The sequence below is a fragment of the Anas acuta genome, chromosome 2 (genome assembly GCF_963932015.1).
Source record: "Anas acuta chromosome 2, bAnaAcu1.1, whole genome shotgun sequence".
In the NCBI taxonomy this organism is placed as follows: domain Eukaryota; kingdom Metazoa; phylum Chordata; class Aves; order Anseriformes; family Anatidae; genus Anas; species Anas acuta.
The window spans coordinates 33,867,748-33,889,027 of NC_088980.1; the positions used below are offsets into that span (position 1 = coordinate 33,867,748).

Consider the following 21,280-nt stretch of genomic DNA (forward strand, 5'->3'; position numbering starts at 1 on the left):
GTTTGTGGTAAACTTGCCAGATTTGCAAAACACTTCATGATACTTTGCTTACTGCAGAGTAACCCAGAGGCAAGATAACAATGTCTGTCTTACAGAGAGACAGGTTCTGCATCTGGCATGACCTCCCAGGAGAGGTGTGGACTGTTCCCTGAAACCTTTTCCTGCTGCTACTGAAGGTGCGCACTGCTGGATGAGTACAGGCAGCTGCAGCAAACACAATGCCATTACATGTTCCTGCTGTACCTTATGTTTAGCAGCTGGACCTACACACAGTGTGCTGTCTCTCACAGAGAAGGGTAACAACAGGGGAGTCCAGAAAAGAACAGTAAGGGATAGGGAACAGCTGTGTGATCAAAGGTGTTTTTGTGTGTGTGTCATCCCTTTCCAACTGTAAAAATAAAAATGAGGAGACAAGCACTGAAGAGTGTAACTGAAGTTACCGTCAAAGCATATTGTGAAAATGAGTTGGCTGAAACAGTCACTGGTTGCTATTAATCAGAACTTCCAGCTCAGGAAAAGCACTTCCTCATCCCTCATTTAAAAGAAACCCATACTTTGTACCACTCTACTGCAACGCCCCAGCCAGGTTACCAGCCCAGCTCGCTGAGCCTTTGGGCTGGGACCTTGGAATTAACAAAGATGGTCTGGCTGCTCGCTCCTGTGTGCCACTAACCCCCTTTGGAAAGAGAAACATTTGGGAGTGTTTCAGTTCCATGGATAAGTTGAGTCTTGTGTAAAATTATTTTAAAAACTAGAGTGGTTGGTTCAGGGAGACTATAGATTCCTCATTCAGTCCTCTTGCAGAGGTGCATGCAGGATCTCTTGGTGATGGGATGAAGAGGAGAAACAATTTCCAATGTGAAACTTGTCATACCACAGAATTTCCCTTACTGCATTTGAGTAACTCGGGTATTGAGCAGTGTTTGCATCCATAAATTGAGCAAACATCTGTTACAGCCCAGCTTGAGTGCCTACTCCCTGATTTCTTACAGTCATTTAGAAATCCCGCACCCACGTTGAGCCTGTGTTGTCCTGCACAGCATACATGCTTCAGGTAACGGAAGCTAACACAAAGAGCGCATGCCTTTGAAACAGCAGCTTAAGAATAAAAGCTTTGGAAGGTTAGAAGCAAATAAAGCATCATGATTAAGCAAATGCTTAAGAACAGTCAGGGGCTGAGCTATCACAAATGCGCCAGCAATACAGAGGAAGGCTCGAGGTATGTTGCTCAAAGGGCAGGGATGCCGGTTCTGAGAGGGTTTCTCAGTATCAGCATGGGACAATGAGCTGGAGCTCCCTGTGAAGTGCAGAACCATACCAGGCGTTATCTACATGCATCGTGCCTTCAACTCCCTCCTTTTAACGGTCAGTCCCAGTAAGTGAGCTGTGAGGACAAGTAGGAGGGTGCAGGAGTTGGGAAAACAAGCCTGGCTTTCCATTCCACTTTAAAAGATAGTTAAATTATTGGTGAACACAACCCCAGTTCCCCAAATCCCTCCATCTCCACCTAAAGCATTCAGTTATGTGTCTAGCCTAAATCAAGAGGAGGTGCCACCTCCCCCTTGCAGCTGGGGAGCAAGCAGCAAGTTTCCACATGTGCTCCCTGTGGTTGGTTCTACCTATCTACACTTCCAGGGCAGTGTTCCTTACACAGCTGCACCACACAGAGCACCAAAGTAAAGACTGGGTAAAATGCAGCCAAAAAAATGTAACTACGATTCAGATCTCACTTCAAGCCTGTTAAAAGATTCCTTCATGTTTGCCCTTGGTCATGACTTGAGCACGCGTTCCTTCCAGAGCAACCCAGCCCAGCTTGTCTGCAGGAGACACACGGTGAGCTAAGGGCTGTTCCACAGACTGCGCACTGGTGGTAGACAAAAAGATGAGGAATTACAAGCCACAGAAGTCACTGCTTGTACTGGAAAGCGCAGACATCGTAACCTGGCTGCTGGATGCCTGTGGGTGACCGTTCATTCCTACCCGGTTATTACAACAGACAGAAAACCAACCTGATCAAAGCACCACAGACACGTGGAGCAGTCAGTCATTATGCCTCATTAGTTTAAGAAAACACCACACAACTTTATCTGATGATAGGAGTTAAACTCTTTATTCCATTCAGAGGCATCTGGCAAGTGGAGCTGCATTGGGGGGCACATTACAGATGAAAAATGATCCATACTTTGTGGATATTGAAATCATTTACAGTATTTACTTTCTAGCTATTCCCAAATACTCCAAATTACCAAGTCTCATTGAAAAGAAAAACATGATTTACCATACTAAGTCTAGAAATTTAAGAGATATGACAGTATTTAAATCAGTAGATGTAAATGCAGCGCCTATTTGTAAAGTCATTTTTTATGGAAAATAATGAAGTCAAATCCTTCTCAAATGTTAAGAAAGGAATGTCAGACTGACTTAAGCCTCAACAAAAATTAAAATGCTATGACTTTTCATACTTCAGTAATTTTAAATTCATTGTAAGAAAAAAAAATTATCCTAAAGGCTAGATGAAGGTCACTGTCAAAAAAGGAAAAGAAATTCATTTTTCTTTGCTAAATCTACAACATAAGTTTGTGGTTTTTAAACCAATTAGTAAAGAAGAGATGCAGGAAAAACACTTCAGACCATTTTCAAAATTATCTAATCTGTACAACAATGATCTTTGGGAAAATTATCTAGTCTATGTAGTAATGCCTCTATTTCAACATGAACCTAAGAGGTAGATAACAAAATGATGAAACAAATGTTTTTGCTCGTTGTGCCCCTCAAATCAGTGCAGCATGGTGATTCTGATCATCTCATGCACAAAAAACATCACAAAAAAAGGTTCAGAGGTAATAGCATGGCTCTGTCGACCACACACATACAGGCGCGCACGCGCACACACACACACACAGCAGTCTTTATGCACCATGTGTTGCCACATTTTTTTTTTTTTAAACTGAGGTAGACTGAAGTTTATTGTAGAAACTTGAATGTGTCACTATTACCACAATCATCATTCAAATTACATTCGGAAATTAAAAAATTTGGTAACTTTCCTGTTATCCCTGCCTTTTGACATTTTTTTTTCTTCTCTAATGGTTGGTTGCAGAACGTGCATAAATCCTGCTGCATCTATTATAAGCCAGGCTAGAGAGGTTGTTGTTTTTTGTTTGCTTTTTTTCTCGTAATAGTTTTCAAAACCTTCAAAGTGGCTTAGTGTGGCCCATAACAGCGGCTGGATATGTAAACTTAGCCTTTCATTATCTTTCAACGTGATCAAACACTGTTTGACCTTCCCCCATCGTGGTAACTGAAAGCAGTATGATGTGATCTGCAGACAGCAGAGACCTGCGCGGCCTCACATACGCTCTAGCAGATCGAGTGTTCTATCAAACTGAAGATGAAGCTTGCTCTTTGAACAAAATGGCAAAGTCCAAATGGGCTGCAAATGGTTAAATGTAGCATTATTAGGTAGTGATGGTCAAAGGCACAAAGGGTTCATGCATTCAATCAAGTAGCACAAAAAAAAAATTCAGCCTCTTGCAGCCTTCTAAATTTTTCCCCCAACCCCAGCCTCTTGCCATCACTTCCTTGTCCTGTTCCCAAAAAAGTACCGTCACAAACTTTTTCATCCCATCTTAAAAGAAAACTAAACGGCATTGCTGCTATCAGAATGTTGGCATCATTCACTATCTTTTGAACATTCACTGAATTTTTTTTTAAACAAATGATGGTGTTGAAGCCCTCAGAAAACCTGAGGCTATGTTTTTTTTACCCACCTTACTCCCATCAGCCAGCAGCTAGAAGTGCTCTACTATATTTTCCCCGGTAAGTCTGTAGTACTCCTGGCTGGTGGCTGATCAAATTTTAATTTTTTTTAAAAAAATAAAATGCTCAAGAACTATTAGCTTTATAAAGTATACAAAATACCAAAAAAAAAAAGCAAAAAAGGAACAATTTCTCATTGAGGTACTAAATGCCTGAGGTAGTTTAGTAAAATGCATATTTATCTTTTTATGCCCTGGCCAACACCATTCAACACTTCCCTTAGGTTATTCATGGCAGTGTTATGTAAAAATGCAACCAAATTCTTTTTAAAAAATGCCACTTGTTTCAACATTGGGACTAACACTTAAACTCTTGTCGATACCCTTGCTCTAACCCTAGCCCACCCACAATCCCACCCTCCAAATGTGTTTCTTCTTTTACAACTGGACCTATGAGAGCAATGCCTTTTCTTTTTTTCCTTTTTTCTTTTTTTTTTTTTAACCAGTGAACTCAGAAGAGAAAGCTTCATTAAACCAAGTTCTAAAATTGTTGGGGAATAATAAGAACAATAAAAAAGACTAACGAGTTTATGTTAAATTGTGAGAATAGAACAAAAGGGAAGTGAAGGGGTCCTTATTTTAAAGCTGGGTTTCAAAAGTTTGAGAGAGCCTAAAGAATACATTCTCAGAGACAGCGTTCAACGGTTGCCTGGTCCTCGAACAGGTGATTGGCTTGGTGGATCTTCTGCATATAACTTCAACAGGTGCTCACCACCCGTCTCTCTGTTGCACAGTCTGTCTTTGGTCTGGCATCTGTCTCTGATGGGCCATTTCCTAAACCTTTATTTCCGTCTTGGCTGAGGCTGTCCGCTTTGCAATGTTTTTTGCTGTTGCTGCTGCCTTCTTACCTGAGCCAGTATTTCCTGAATTTTTCTCTGAGCAAGCTGAAGGACAGAAAGAAGAAACAACCCATGATGATGCCATGCTGCTTACAACAGACCCTGTAGGTGCTACCGGGATACAGAAAACACGGAATAACTGAGTCCCTACTACTCACCAATTACTCACTAGATAAAATACACTTTGGTTAGTCGTAATGTAGTCCCCAAGCACAACTTATTTTAAACTTCTACTTTTTCCACCTACCACAACTACCTGCGCAGTCATTTTTTCCATCTGTAATATAGAAAGCATGAGCATAGGAAGATGACTACCAACAAGACTAACTGAAGTTCCAGCCTAATTTAATTTTATTCCCTGGAGATACTATTTTGTATTTATAGGAACCACTGCTTCACTGGAGAGTGAACTAATTTTTCCGTACACTGATTCCAGGAGGTTTTAAGTTTTACACAACTTACCAGCCTTCCCCATCTCATTTCTAAACTACAAGGCACCTGCAGCAACATAACAAAGTAATCAATCTGAACTACAAGTTGGGTGAGGGAAGGGATCTTGTAATCCTTTTCTTTATGGCATTCAATCAACAGATTGGGAAATGTGGACAGATTGCACATACACATGCATTTCTTGCCAGGTTCTACAGGCTTACACCCCTTTCATCTGCACCTTCAGTCCAATCCCAACCTGGGGTTTCTTTTGTGTTGAAAGTTTTAACAGTGCCAGAGCCTAAACACATCAATGGGACACTTACAAGAAGATTGTTTTAGGTACGTGAGAGTGCAACATTGCTATAAATTTTTCTATTAGGCACGGGGAAAATTTGTTGAGCAGGGCAATTAGAGAAGCCTGGCAAGCAGTGCTTTCTGTATCCCAAACAAGTGTCTTCCATCCCGTGGCTCTGCACACAGACAGAGAAGACAGACCATGGAAACATCAAGGCAACGTAGAAATTCATTCCAGTCCTACCTGGCATGCATAGAAGTGACCAGTTATTTTCACAACCACCTGATCATTTTCATCAGGTGTCTGGTCACGAGGGACTACAACTTCTGCACTTGTCAAGTTTTGAAGCTCATTTACCTATAAATAGACAGAAAAAGTCAGATAATCTTGAACAACCAAATATCCCACAACATGCAAACCTCAAATATGCTGCTGGCCATAGAAACATCCTCTAAGTTATGGCTAAAAAAAGAAACCCACTACAGAAAGCATCTTCATGCAGCAGTGTACTTTGCAAGATGAGCCTCGTCTCTCTAACATAAATTAGCACCAAGTTCTCTAGGTTTGTAGAAGTGCTTTAAAGACTAAATACAACACAGAAGGTGTTAAATACACCACTTAAAAAAGCAGATAGATGCCACAGTGTTTGCAGTTGAGTTTACAAGCCTAAGGTCAGAAAACTCGTACAATGTATAATGTAAGGAAAAATGAATGTAGAAGTAATTATAAGAAAACAGCTTCCACAAGATAGAGAATGATAAACAGAACAATGAGAAGCATCCAGACTATTTTCAGTAGCCCATCAGCTTCTGCATTGTCCGATTTACACTCCTTTTGTTTTAGAACAAAATTATATATTTATATATATATATATATATATATATATATGTATATGTATATATATATATAATTAAAAAATATTCTAGATGGCCAATTTTTCAAAGATTTTAATCCTTTAATCTCTTAGTACTGCAAGTAATAAGGCTGCCTCCTGACACACAACTTCAAGACCCCGTTGTACTCAAGGATGGGGACCCAAGACTGAACTGTTTCTTTGCCAATATCAACTAGCTCCTGATTAACAAGCATATGGAAAATAGAAGAGTACCAGCACGCTTGCAGGGCTGAAGATCTCAGTTCTATTACTTTATGCAACAAAGTGATCCGAAGGGATGCCATTAGTTAAGACAAAGCAAATCACTGTGTTCGTTTGTTTTTATCATATTCAATATGTCCTAATTTTCTACCATTTTTTAGTTATGCTTTCAATTCAGGACAGAAATGCCACCTTTGTACACACTGGATTGATTTAAATCAGATGAGGTCAGTGACTATTTCCCCCAGATTTGACATCAGGTAAGGTTCAAAGAAAGTTGTCTTAAGTGGGCATGTAATGGAAGAACAACACTTCTATTAATAAAAGCCCTATAAAAGCCTCTGACTGCAAGTACCTTTTTAAAAACATCTTTGAAAATATATCATTCTGTGAGATTCTTGAGACAATAGAAAGCTTAAATACAATTAAGAAAATAACACCAGCTTTAACTTAACTTCAAAGGATTAGCTATTAGTTAGCTAAATCTTTAAGTCTTATATGTATACATACAATGAAGAAACGTAACTGAATAACACCACGTTTTGTTCCAGCTACTTACTGTTTTGCCTCCTTTACCAATAACTCTACCAGCAGCATAGGATGGCACTTTTATATGAGCCTCAAGTTTCACTTCTTCTTTAGGTCCAAAGAAATTTTCTTCTTTAAGTTTTCCATAGATTCTCCCTTGAGCCTGCAAAAGTGTTTCCAGTTAAAGAATGTGCTTACTGAAATCTAGTTAACTTCAAAGAAATTCCACAGAAAGGAGCGTTTTCAATGCACAACCCCGACAAACCATTTTCCCCAATAAATGCAATAGCTATCAACAGCTATTTTTCTGAAGTATGTCTTTGCACCAAACTAGGAAGCAGTGCGGTACAACTTTAAAGATTGCACAACAAACCAGTGAATCAAGGAATTATTTAAAAAAGATCATTATTACTCCATTTTTCAGCAGAAATGTTGCTTTTAAAATAAGCTATTACATCTCTTTAGAGGTAAAGAGTAGTAGAGAGAAGAACCGTCTGGCTGAAGCATTTTTTTTTTATTACACCCAGAAGCACAGAACACAGTTAATTGGCTCAGAAGCCTTTTTTTTTTTAAAAAAAAAAAAAAAAAAGAAGGATGCTAAACTGAAAAAAAAGTCACAGGACAAAGACTTCACTTACAGCAAGCTGCTTAGTTTAACACTCAATTACAACATATTGCTTAAAAAATAAATAAATCAGAGCTAGCTCCATTTTCTGAAGTGGAAAATTAAAGCTGTCTAGATCTAAATGGCACCATGGGAACACGATCCCTTCAGCCCGCACACAGTTGCCTTTTCTGGGGAATATGCAAGTGCCAGGTAGCAAGAAGGATGTCCACTGAGACTAAGCCACTGAATCTCGCTGATCTTTAAAAGACATTTATTTCCTCATTGCCTGCCATTTGTCAGGGAATTCCTGAGAGTGACAACTGGAGTTTCATCTCTGCATATCCTAGAAGCACTGAAAGATTAATTCTGTTGAGGTACTGAAGAGAGATGCTCTGTGACGAGCAGAAACCTATGGTCAAAGCCTTTCCAGTTCAGGTCCTTTTTCTTCTCCTTTAAATGAGACCCACCAGCCCTGTCACTGCACACCCTGAAGTGCAGCCACCTTCCCGGCAGGCCACCAATGCAACAGAACACAAAGTTCAGGAAGACCGTGTGAATGGGTAATTAGGTTCAACAGTGGCAGCTTATCTTATCTCACGTCCTCAAGCCTAGTCAAGTTCACTCTATTCCACAACAGGTAAGATGAAAGACATTTTGTGACCTTGGAGCTGAAAGTACTTGGTATTTTTGTAGGTCTGACTCCATGTAAACAGTTTGGGGAAAAAAAACAAAACCTGCAGTGTATGGCTTTGGCCTAGGTAGGAGACGCACTATGGGGGAAAAAGGCACACATGCATTACTGCTGAATGATAGAACAAGGTGGGATGTTGGTTTTAGAAAGACTTATGGTGGTAGGAATATATTTACTGTCTTCTCGCTGTTGAAAGAGTCTTTAAGGAAAGGAAACAACTGGGTTGGCAAGTCCTTTGCAGTAAAACAGTGGCTGAAATATGTTGTCTACACTTGATTCCACTTCCACTGCACATGTCCCACATCCAAAGCAACGAGATCCCCTCTGAATGCTGGCATCTGGGCATGCCTAAACTCTAGGGAGCACTGCAGCAGAGGCTGTAAACAGCAGCATATTCTCACCCTTCTTCCAGCTCCCTCGCTAATAAATGGTCCCGCATACCGCAACATCCTCGGGCTACTGCAGCTGAGGAAGAAAGGGGTGCAGCCGCTGCAGCTACCACTGACATGAATCACACAACGGAACACAATGTAGTAGGGAAAGGATGCCAAACTCACAGGCTCTGTGCTGACACGGCCTCTCCAAGAGCTGGTTACTCATTTGAGCAGCAACCAGTCCCTCTTCGAATTGCTGTGCACCCAGACTACATTCTTGTTGTGTAATGAGAGCCTGTGCTCACAGATGGAGAAGACACTTACACAGAGCTGCGGTGGTGATAAAAGAAAGGACTGAACTCTGCCCATCCCAGCAAGAGGGCATTGCTCAAGGAGTAGTAAAGAGCTATGGGGGCTGCAGTGATGGAAGACCTAAGGGATAGTCCCTCTCCTTCTCGAGGCCTGCGTTCTCAGGAACACTGGACAATACAGCGATCCCTCTTTGCAGGCAGAAGCTTAAGTATAGATAAGTAGCTGATGTTTAATTCGATGTGGTTTTAGCCAAAGCAGGGGGTGCAGAGAAGGGAGGCTTTCTGCAAAGGGTCCAGGCTGGGGAAAGAACTTGGCAGAAGAGCCCTGTGGTACTCCAAGCCAACGTTGTGAAGGAAATCTACGGTCAAGCCTTTGCCTACATGAAAATCAAGACAAGGTCAAGACAAGGGGCACCCAAATCCACTTGGGCCTGCTACTCAAGGGTTCACTAATATCTGACAAAAAAAAAGTCCTCAAAAATCCAACCTTGTGCTGATCCCAGGTCATGAAAATGCCTCCTATGTGGAGAACGCCGTGTGACCAAGCCTACATGTACACAGAAAACCTCCAGGAGGCAGAGCTTCTAAGTTATGCTTTGCACTCAGTAGCTTTTCAAATCTATATGGTAAGCAACTGAGCAACAATCCCAAATGCATCCAGATCACTGTTACTCCTGTAAAATACCTGCCCTGATATTTCTCCAAAACTCCTGAAGGCATTCATGAAACTGATTCTAGATATGCCTGAAGTTTGTGTACCTTCTCCCTGCAAGACACCCTGAAGCAAAAATACAAAGCCAAAAACAAGAACAGGCAAGAGAGCAATGCCAGGACATGAACTCTCAGGTGACTTCCTACCTGCTTGGGGCCTCATCTGTGAGGAAATTGAGCTGCTGCACTGAGCCATCTGCACACCACCACTGTTAGCGTGGTCAACTCCTTTTGGCGGTAACTAGATTTAGCCCTTGGCACTTAAGGCAGAAGGCCACTCCACAACTCAATTTGAACACAAATGGGATAATAGTGTTGGAGTATCTCCGTGCAGTTGTAGTGTAAATACAATTACAAGCCTTGCCTTTATCTGCAGAGCCACCCAAACAGCACTTTCCAGTCAGCATGCAACAGTAACCTGGGGAGACTCAGTCTCATCTTGTTACTGTTATAACAATTAACCACACTACCCTATTACAGGTACTAAGGCAGCCTAGAAAGACAACTGTTGCTCTCATAGCCCAAAACTGAGAATGAGGAATGCAATATGGTCACATTGACACGCTAGACTTGATCCTAACTTGTGTGAAACTGCTGCCAGTTTGCAGATGACCAGAAACACAGCCCCGATGGTACTCATATATTCATGAAATACCTTTCAGCAAAAGGAAAGCAAAAAATAAAAGATATTATTTACTAAATTTCTGAATACACTTCAGTTTGAACTGAGTGGTTAGATTTCAGTATTACCCCTTGCAGCACAAAGGCCACTACAGATTGACAAGTTTTTATGTGGCATACCTTAAACTGAGCTTCTGGAGGTCCAGTGATGATAACCATTCTCAGCTTGGCATCTGGTCCTTCAGCAGGGGCAATCTGGAATGGATAAACATAGCTTTTGGTAGCTGTCTTTTGAAGGAATCGTTTAAAGCCACCTCCTCCCCGTTTCAGTCTCACATTCTGTTCAGGAGTGAAAAGTTATTCATTACTGCAGCAGCATTACACTTCAGTCATGACGGGCTTGTTCTCTTTAAAGTGCATTAATTAGCTGTAATGAAATGTGGAGAAATTGGCTAAACCATAAGCAAGCTCACTTCTGAAAATTAAAGGCATAACTGCTCATCCGCATATGGCAAAATCCCACAAGCAATTTTCATGTGGCTACGAGGGATGCAAAACATGTAGCCTTCAAAAAGAAAAGTATGGTTAATAGGCTGAGATTCTTATCCTTGCCTGCTAACTTAAATAGTCTAACGAGTTTTGCTCATTAGCAGAAGTTCGCATCTGTCCCCCCGAGAGCAGAAGATCACTTTACTGTTGTAACTAATCAGGTCCAAAACATTCCTCCGCACTGGACAATGAGTTCACAGTTTCCAAGGGTTTTCCATCTCCAGACGTTTGTGTGACCCAAATAAAAATTAAGCTCCACCAGAGCTGAGACAGAGACGCCTGCAGGGTCTTTAGCAGTTCATGTCACCACAAAAGTAAGATTTCTGTGGGTGTTGTTCTCAGACTCCATTGACATTAAATAATTCAAACTAGCCTCTGACATTCTGGATGAATCTTTTGTTTATCACAACTGACATTTCCATTGTTGCGTCTACTATTACATAGCTGCTGTTGAATGGGCAATATTTTAAACACTACAGGATTTCATCTTAGCTGTTGGCATGGGGATGTTATTCATATTTAACAGCTGTAGTTTATTTCAGACAAATTACCAGTCACCATGCATCATTTTCACTAAAGAATTTTGCTAACCAAAGTTTATATAATTATTCATATTGTACCCTGAGATGGAGAATATATTACATGCTAGTTATCTGGTTTGCATATTTATTTTTCATACCATTTCTGCATTCCGATCGGCTACAGCTAAAAATACACATTCACTTTACAACAGTGCATTTACTCAAACACCAAGATGGGGCATTGTGGCAAGGGCAAGCACAGGATAAATACATTCACTCTTTGGAGCGCACGAATTTTACAGGGGTAAAATTCTAAGGCACATTTGGCATCAGCTGACTGAACAGAGCTTCGCCTACTGATTTCCATTCCGGTAAGATGGATGTTGTAGTTTGCCTTTCGGTTACCTCAGTTTTTCTTAGTCAAAGCCTGCTTCTTCATTGACATTTTAGGAAAAATGTTTTCCATCAAGTCTTCATTAACTATGCATAAGATGCAAAGATGTAAGTGTTCTGGGACATTTCTTGCTTTGCTCTCATCTTGGGATGGCCTGTTCTCCACAGCTGGAGCAGCACCTTGCCAAGGGCTATGAGAGAAGCATGTACCAACTGGAGCATTTTGAAGTCTGAAGGGGCAATCTAAGAGCCTTCAGTGTTAATTCTGTCTGCCTGCTTTTGGAAGGAGCAGTTATATATGTACAATTATTATTCAAGTGGTGAATTTTTAACTTCTGAGGGAAATATCTTCACATTCCTACCAGAAATGCCTTTACATTGCTAACTTGGGGGGAGTCTTCCATATGCTGAGGTACCACCAGACACCTTCATACAAACAAAATCAGCAGTGCCCATCCCAGCTCCTTCAAAGACAGGAAGGGGAACTGGGGGAATTATTTTATAAGCTAAGAGATGCTAGTGTTCCCAACAGGCCCCAGCACTCCCCTGCAAGGTGGAGAACTGCTTGGCTCTAAGTAACTGTGTCTACAGAAGGCCCACGCCAAGCCTGCCCCGCCAAGCAGCAGCCTCTGGCACAGGAACACAACCCAAGGCCATCAGCAGCCGCGTGCGCCTCTGAAGCACTGGGCTGACCACAGCCTTATGCAGAGCCCCTGTGCATCTGCAGTTTATTTAGTCTTATTTTGTGGCTAACTAGTTTCATCAGATCTACAAAGCTCAGCACGAGCACAAAGAAAATGCATGCGGATGTAAAATGTTTTCATATGTAACTATCTCCAGCACTGCTCAAAACAAGCTCAGAGCATCGTCCACAAAGCCTTACTTCCTCCCAAAAGCACGATTACTAGTTTGGAAAGCTAGATGTTACTCCAGCAGCACTCCCTCAAGCTCTTCACTAAGAGCACAGATTCCTGGCTTCATGATTTATTATTTTGCTCAGAAGTTGTGATAAAGGGCAGGCTGTCAGCACAAGGGAAGTTTAGAAGTTTCAAGTAAGTTTGTTCTAGCTGTCACATTTGACAATTGTTTTCCCACAAAGACAGGACTGCTGCTCCACGTTGTTTGGTCAGAGTTGAATTTGTGTTTTTATCCTAGTTAATAGTCTTACACAAAACCCATAACTTCCAGATTTAACAAGCATATCCTATATCCATACAGTTCCTTTAAGGCTTCATCCTACTTCCACAGAAATCTTCCTCACCTTACTGTTTATTGGAGGAACAAAAGACCAGAGCTTTAAGAAGCTTAATTTCAACTAATACAGGTACATTAAGCACATTGAGTAGATGGGGTGCCAACTAGTAAAAGCAGCCTGAGGCCACTGTTAGCCAGATGTGTGAGAAATGCAGGAAACTCCCTTTCCATTAACCTGTCTTCCAAGGACCAACCAACAAACTAGTTTGGACTGGCTCTCAGAGGTCCAGGTTATTCTGCATTTCTCTCCACCTGGCAGTACCCTTCCATGCACCGCTTCATCTTTAGATACAAACCAGAGAGGGAGGGAAGAAATCCATGTGATACATCACACCTCCATGCAAGACAGATTCGATGAAGAACCAACACCTTACACCTCCTTCCATCCAATCTTCCCCACTAAAATATGACTATTAGTGCTCTACTAACATAAACCACCCAGGCAGTATAACAGATATTTAGTACCCATCTTAATAAAAGACGGGGTTGGGCAGCGTGCCGGTTCGTTGACTGGCCAGTACATTTGTTGGCATTCAGCAAGCCACACACAAGGCTCACCCTCTGGGGTTCTCTGAACATTTTGCCCTGCACACTTAGATGAACACCTTCCAGGAGAAGCCAAGCCTCTCTGGCTTCACCAAGCTTCACTCAGCAGAGACACCTCCTGCCCCTTCAGCAGATCCCTGCTCCATAGCCCTCACTTAACAGGCCACATCTCCTGAGCAAAAAGAAAACACTTGTTTCATTTGCTCAGGAAATCTTCAGTCTAACAGCAGATAACAAAGCACTGCAGAACACTGCATGGTTTAGGCCAAGACATTATATCATGGCAGCACAGAATAGCAGAACTGGCCATTTTTCAAGGAAAAAAGCTCCAGCACCTAGAAAAGCTACCTGTAGTTACAACAGTATTCCTGGCAGAAACCCAAGGCCTTCCTACAGTTCCTACAACTGCCGCTGTTACTAACCCCACCCCTACAAACAGAGGAATCAAGGATTTAACCAAACTGGTTCAAATTCAAACTTATGCCTCCATGACGACTCCCTCTGCAAACCATCTTGCTCTCCCCTCACTAAGTTGGTCAACACAAGCGGGCAGATGTTAAAGCAGGGCGCTAAGGTAATCATGCTGTCGAAATGCAAGCTGAGCCAGGAACCCAGGTTAAAGCAGAGGTTTTAAAACACAAACGCTTCACTGCGGAGCCACTAGAGCCTAACAGCCCTGCCTGGTCCATCCAGAGCAAAGCTAGAGTGGTCACAGCAGCAGGAGACGTCACCTGTGCAATTGTTTTTAGGAGGGGAGTTTACCTCACCAATTTTCACTTCACGGAAAGCAAGAAGAAAGCCTTTAAGCACCACATCATTAAGACTTAAGTCTGTTTCTAAGAAATCGAGACCACCAAAGTAGCTTTCTTTCCAGCTTATATTTCACACCTCAGGAGACGTTTGAAAACATGCTTCTAATTATCTTGTCTCAAGGAAGATTAAAAGATGATTTATAAACAAATGTACCATTTATCACATCACATTCTAAGCACGGAGTGGGGGAGGACATTCACAAAAACATGGCTTGTACAAACTTGCTGGAAGTGTCGTGGAGAATAGACAAAGTTAGTCAGTGTAATAATACCTTAATAGATGCGCCTGCAAAACGAGAAAGTTGTTTGATGTGCTGTCCCTGCTTGCCAATAATAGCTCCAACTGCCAAGGCTGGGATGAACAGATGAACAGTCTCAGACTCGGGCTGTTGCTGTGGGGAAAAAGGAAATATGCAGTGAATGTTTTTGAACATTATGAATCAGACTGACAGGAAAACTGGTATGGAACAAGCATGCATGGAAATGAGGGAGCACTCTTATGATGCCCTCTGAAGTCTGAATATTAAGGGTCTGCCTTTTCTCTGGAAATCATTGAATTCACAGAACATGAAAGAACAGTTTGAGCCAAAAGAGGATTCTTCTGTCTTTTAGAAAATAATTGCAATTTTCATGCTAAGAAGTTCTTCTAAAAACCATCGAGCCGTTGCTTCTTCACAAGGCATTCGTTCTTACCTGTCACTGTCTTGATGCGTTTCCACATGCAAGACTCTGCAGATGAGGCTGCCACAAGTGAACGGGCTGCAGTCAGAGCAGCCAAACTCTTTCTAGTTTTCCTAGCTATTTTTTTTTTTCTTTTTTTAATTTTAGATTGTGCTGAGGGCTGCACAAAAAGCCTCAGAGTTACATATACGCTACAATTTCCTTTGTGTGGGAGTACTCTGGAATGATAGCCAGCGTGAAAACTGCCAGTGGTTCCTCCTGGGTAACATTATGCAACAGCCGGGGTCCTGGCGGCGGGCCCGAGGCGGGCCGGCAAATTCAAGGCGAGATGAGGCACTCGTACCAGTGAGAGGGCCCGAGCGCTGCGCCCACTGCAGACCAGGCACCACTGTGGTTTTCTCCATGGCTTTCGAGCAGACAGCCCAGCTGGAGAACACCATCTCACACTCGAGCTCCTCTTTACGTGCTGCATAGCACTGATCAGGCCGCAGGGCTACGTATGCCCCTCTAAACCCTACTTATTTTACCAGCCTCAGGAGCAGCTTCTGAAGAGCTCGTCTCGGGCTAGCGGAGCACCGCCGAGTACCCACTACACTGCAGTGCCATTAATCCGTCCGTTTACGTCAGGATTACTTCTCAAAAGCACTTCACGCAAGCCCTTCTGTGAACTAGAAGGCATTGAAGACCTCTATTGAAAAAAATACCTTCCTCTGAGTCGCCCTCGTGTGCACCTTCTGAATGTGTTGCCTTCATCCCTAGCAGGAGGGCCAGTGAGCCCTCTTCCTGCAGGGATCTTCAAGGGAAAGACCTTCGCCTCCACACCTCCACCCTCAGTGCCTGCCCCAGGGCCCAGCCCCAGCACCCACCGGCAGAGCAGAGGGATCAGCCCGGCTCCCTTCGCTCTCCTGTGCATCGTGCAGAGGAGACAGGCCCACATGCAGAGCCTCACCGAAGCAGTCTCTGCTGCTATACTTTAAGAAACAGACACCCTCTATGCAACAGAAAACAAAAAGCTGCTAATTTTGTTGTAATCCAACAACAAGAAGCTATCACTACTTTAATTTAAGCGTCTCAGGAACTTCTTTCAAAGTCCCAGCATGCTAACCGTAAACAAATGAGAATGAAAAGCTCCTTTCCAAGTTTTACCGCTTTCTTTTGGTAAACACAAGTCAGCCGTAACCTCGGGGGAAACAATTCCAGGAACAGCTCCACAGACCAGGTGAAGAAACCCCAAAATAGGGCATTTAGGATAGAAACGCACTCTGCCAATTGCTTTAGGTGATCGCACTCCTTACACAGCTCGCCCCGTGTTTCCACAGCAGCGTTCACAGGCAGCTCGTGCTGATCTTAGCCCATGTTTTCCCCTGGACCCAGGATCCAGCCCCCCACAGCCAGCCTCCCTGCTCCTCCTCACAATTTGGGGCCAGCAGGATGGCGGCTCCAGCTGATGTGTGGTGCCGGCGGAGGGTCCCTGACCTGAATAACCACAGTGCCACACAAATGGCAGTCCTGGAGCAAGGGAGGAAGCGAGAGTAACTAGGTCAGGGCATGGGAAAAGGTGGAGCAGCCTTTTTAGTCTGCCTAGAGAAAGGTTTAAACGAACTCAAAAACTACGCCCTGAAAGTACGTAGCTGTAATGAAAGATAGCAGTCATTTCGGTAGAGATGTTGAACCGCTTTCCAGCAGATTACTCATTTTCTCCTCTTATTGCTACCAACATCCTGTGAGTGTACTCAGAGTAAATCCTTTTACATCTTCATCGTGAATCCAGCAAGATTTCCAGTAATTTGGAAACGCTACCGTGGATGCCTGGCTGATGGCATCACTTTGGAGAAGTTTCTGAGCAGATACAAATTGGAGAGACATTTGTTTGTTCCAGTTGTGTTGCAAGGACCCACGCTACCTGCACTGGGTGTAGACGCAATGACTCTTTGCAGCCAAGCACACACAGCTTAACAGACAGCTTAGCTGCTCTTTGCAGTGACCGCTACCTTCAGTTATCCCCACACCAACTCCTGCAGGAGTCCACTGCCAAATATTTCCTCCCCACGTGCAGCTCCAGCCCTCCCCGTCCCAGCTCCACTTTAAGCTAACTCCTACAACGCTGCTATAGATCAAACATGCAGCCTGAGCTGGGTGTCAAGAGGTTGCGCAGCTTCTACCTTCATCCACCTCCAGACATCTCTCTCCTGTATAAACGAAGCAAACTTCATTACTTTTGTTTGCAGGTATTTCCTGCCTCCCCTCTGTTGCCCATCTGCCTGCAGCCCAGTTTTCCCCTCTTCTTCCCAAAGCTTGATTTCCAGCCTCTCTCTTGGCTAGGTTCAATTCACCACCGAAATTCCTTTCTGCTGCCTCACCCTTAAACATGAAACAGGGGCAACAAAGGCAACTGGAGACAGAAGACATACACGTGCCTTCCCAACCCTACAGCCTGCAGCTCTATCCCTGTCCATCCTTATAATTTTGACTTGCTAATATTTATTTACGCATTGTGAGTGAGGATCCTCAACATCACCATCCCATTTTGGTGTAATAGTGATATATGTTTATTAGGGAAGGGAGGAGAATTTGTCCATACTGAGCTGATTGCGTATCATCATTTTTCATATTCTTGTTTGCAGAAGTACATTGGCACGTGTGTAACCAAATTCATCTCCAGTATAATATAGGATTTAGAGAAATTATGTCCATTTCCTCAGCCACACCGATTTTTAATCGCTCAACAGAAACATTGTTTGATTTGTTTTAAAGCAAGAACATCAAAAAAGACAGGTCTTTCTTTTTTCTTTTGGCAGAAATCAAGTATAACAAAGACTTCAGGAGCAAATAAATTGAACTTGGAGTTATGATAATCTGTTCATGTCCTTACCCACAATAATTTAAAAATAATTCTATATTTACTGGAAGACTTTCTTCCAAAAGAAACACATCAAAACATAATGCAATGACTGCACCACCCATCAATCTCACAGATGCTTCTGGTGAGCTTAGGAGGGGAAAAAAGTCAACTATAATTTAATCTTCTCCATGCCATGCCACATAAGTCATGTAGCTTTCCAGGAACTTCTAGCATGAGTTATATCAGAAATAGATTCCTAGATCTTAAACATATGTTAGAGGCACTAAATTTAGGAAACTCATTTCCAAATGTGTGCAATCTGAGCTTCACATTCACTCCCATCACAAGGCCAAAAGCAGCTTCCTTAAATGTATAGTTAAAATTTAAGAACTATAATGCGTATATTTTGGAGAATAATCATCCATTTGGACTCCAGAGAACACCCTGCAGTTCATCTTATAGTTGTCTTTCTAAATTTAGAGTGCTACTAAAAAGACTGTTTCCAAGCTATGAGGATAGGGGGAAAGATGCTTTATCAGGTCATGTTTATTGTGCTTTAACAGGAGCTGTAGCACTCTAACATAGGTTCACTAATATTTACAGCGAATTTATCATGTTACCAGGTTTATAACCTCCCTAGAGAAGGATGATTTTTTTTTTTTCCAGAATTTTAAAACTTCTTAAAGATAGTTAGCTTGTGATAGGTCTTCATCATCTTTTTAATTTGAAAAGCCTTAACTGTATGGTTATAGACCTAAATGTTTTTCAGTGTGAAGATTAAAGTAGCATGCACTCTTTATCAAAGTTGCAGAGTTCATTAATCATGGAATTGGTAGTAGTACTCATCAACTAGTTTTTGACACCAGTAAGGTCTCCTGCATGTGGAGAGTTGTTTGTACTCTATGCTTCCCAGTTAACTTCATTTTCCACCCACATGACAAAATAGTTTGTTCAAGACCAGCCCTGGGAACTGACTTCACATAAACACATAGAAAAACAACTTGAAAAGTATGAATCTAAGCTCTTCAAGACACATACGGTCCATACGTCCACCTTAACTTCTAAGTAAGTGCCTCAGATGTCTCTGGTGCACAGAGGAGCTCTTTTGCCCCAGCAATATTTGTATATTTGTTAGATGGACACAGGACTAGTTGCTTCCCACCTTTAACCAGGTCCAAATAATATAAAACAAGCAGGGGGGATTGCCTTTGTTTTGCTTATTAATGCTACCTGATGGGAGCTCAGCTGTTGATCGAATAGCTTACGTTGGGTTTGACCTGCATACTTCTGGGTGGCGGGGCAGGAAGCCTGCGCACACCTGAGAGAGATCTGGGGAGAGATTTTGGTCTCAGAAAGGCGGGGCGCACAGACTCCGCCAGAAGGTTTGCTCAGATGGAGAATTTCGTTTCTTAGAATAAAAAAAGAACAACTCCGGAAACTGAGATTTCTTAGTTCGAAGAAACAGATTCTTCAAGAGCACGCTGACCAGAAACAATTAATTTGGTTCATAAACAGCTGCTAATACTCGCTTTGTTGCTACAAAAATCAGCATGCTTTAAACAAAAACAGACTTAATAAGCATTTTTCATCCATATCCAGCACGTTTAACTAACGAAAACAACTTTAAATGCCATTTTTGTTCATTAATTGGATTCCAATTTCCATCCAAATGTAGCCTGATGAAAATTAGAACTTAAAAATTAATCAAGCAAATACGAAAAGCACCATTCATTTAAAAAACACACAGAAAATAGAGCAAATATATTAACAAAAGCCAACTAACCTGAATATTTGTCTAAACACAAAGATTCACTATGTGAGCAAAAGGTAGCTGTGGTGCTACAGGCTCCATGAAGGCTTTCAGAAAGGTAACTGAAGTACTGATGTAAAATGAAATAAGTCGACTTAAATCACATTTCCTGCTTGCTCATTTAAATCATGACTGAAAGCAGTAATCTAACACACAGATGTAAGTTAGTTGCACTGCTGGATGAAGCCAAGCAACTCCTGCACATAGTAACTAACATTTTAGACTAGCCCAGCTCTTTTTCCCCTAGCAGCTTGGATGCATTTCCTTCCAGACCTCCTACAAGTTCACGAACACCAGCCCCAGCCCTCTGCTATCTGTCCCTCGTGTAACAGCCCACACCATTTTTTATTTTTTTTAAAATTACTTCTATTTTAAATTCCCACCTCCTTCCAAGATTTAACTTAATCTGATCCTAAGCCCTGTAACACCTGCTGCTTGCCTGGAGCCCCTGCACTGCAGGCACCATAGGATGGTCCCATCCCTCCACCCAGACTCCACAGCCCTAGAGATTTTTCCAGGGCATTTTTCCAGAAGAAGCACTTCTCTACTACCATTCCCTACCACCTGAGCAACCTGGCTCAGCACGGAATGGTTATTTTTGTTTCCAGAGCCTCTGCTGAGGTGAGGTTATTCCCTTCACTGGGGTATACACTTAGTGCAAGGCCTCATCACTCCTCACCACAGCTAGAAACTGAAGACTCCCAGCCAGGCAAATCTGCAGGTTCTTCCTACACCTACCTGAAACTGCTTTTACACTTAAAAAGATCTGTAGAGCCCCAAAGGTTTCCTGTGGGATAAGCTTATTTTAACACAGTTCCAGCGCATCGGTCCTGCAAACTGCATGAACAGGAAAGCATTTCCCTTACCTACTGCATCAGAAGAAGCAGCATTTATCATCTTCTCACGCTTGCATAACAGCCGAAGCCTGGCCAGGCAAGAATGAACACTCAAAAATCACAGATGATTCTTCAGATGGATGGTGGTGGGGAAAAGTAGGAGGACCCAGACCAACAAAACTGTGGGACTGCACATCACATCTGGGGACTGGTCATGGGTTTTGTCATTGTCTTTTTGTCTTAAATGGAGTTTTGCCTCCTCTGTTCTTCCCCAAGATAAACCTTTCTCCTGCTTTCAGCCAGCATGGGTGTGTTCCCACCCTTTGAAGGGCTAGTGAGGGGAAATGGGTTTCATTTTATGTCCCTCATGTTAACTTGAGCACTAATCTCCGTCTTTTTCTACAAGCCTGCCAACAGCATGAATTTTTTTCCCAGTCATCTTTTTAAGTGTCTCCACAGACCCCTTGCTCCATCAAACGTATGTGGTTGGTAAATCCATTGCAACATTTGGGATAAGGCTGTAAATCTTTAAAATATTGCACCCACTGAAGTAAATAGGATTTTGTGCCAGACGTCAGTGGGAGCAGAATCAGATCGCTGTTTTCTAAGCCTGTTCTGCATTCCCAGTATATGTTTTCATTTACTCTAAATGTGCTGCAAATGAATTACCTTCGGATGAGGCATTTATTTTAAGTCACAAAGTCATGTTATCC

General features: G+C 42.4%; 1 protein-coding gene across 3 annotated transcripts in view; it reads right to left on the reverse strand.

The window, feature by feature from the left end:
• Positions 1-2,082: 2,082 nt before the first annotated feature.
• IGF2BP3 (insulin like growth factor 2 mRNA binding protein 3) overlaps positions 2,083-21,280 on the reverse strand; it is a 110,322-nt gene continuing 91,124 nt past the window's right edge. For all 3 annotated transcript variants that reach the window (XM_068674186.1, XM_068674188.1, XM_068674187.1), the window contains 5 exons: positions 14,671-14,790; positions 10,504-10,578; positions 7,040-7,171; positions 5,628-5,741; positions 2,083-4,702 (listed from right to left, as the gene is read on the reverse strand). In XM_068674186.1, coding sequence (XP_068530287.1) covers positions 4,601-4,702; positions 5,628-5,741; positions 7,040-7,171; positions 10,504-10,578; positions 14,671-14,790 — 543 coding nt within the window. In that variant the 3' untranslated portion in view covers positions 2,083-4,600. The remainder of the gene's footprint in view (positions 4,703-5,627; positions 5,742-7,039; positions 7,172-10,503; positions 10,579-14,670; positions 14,791-21,280) is intronic.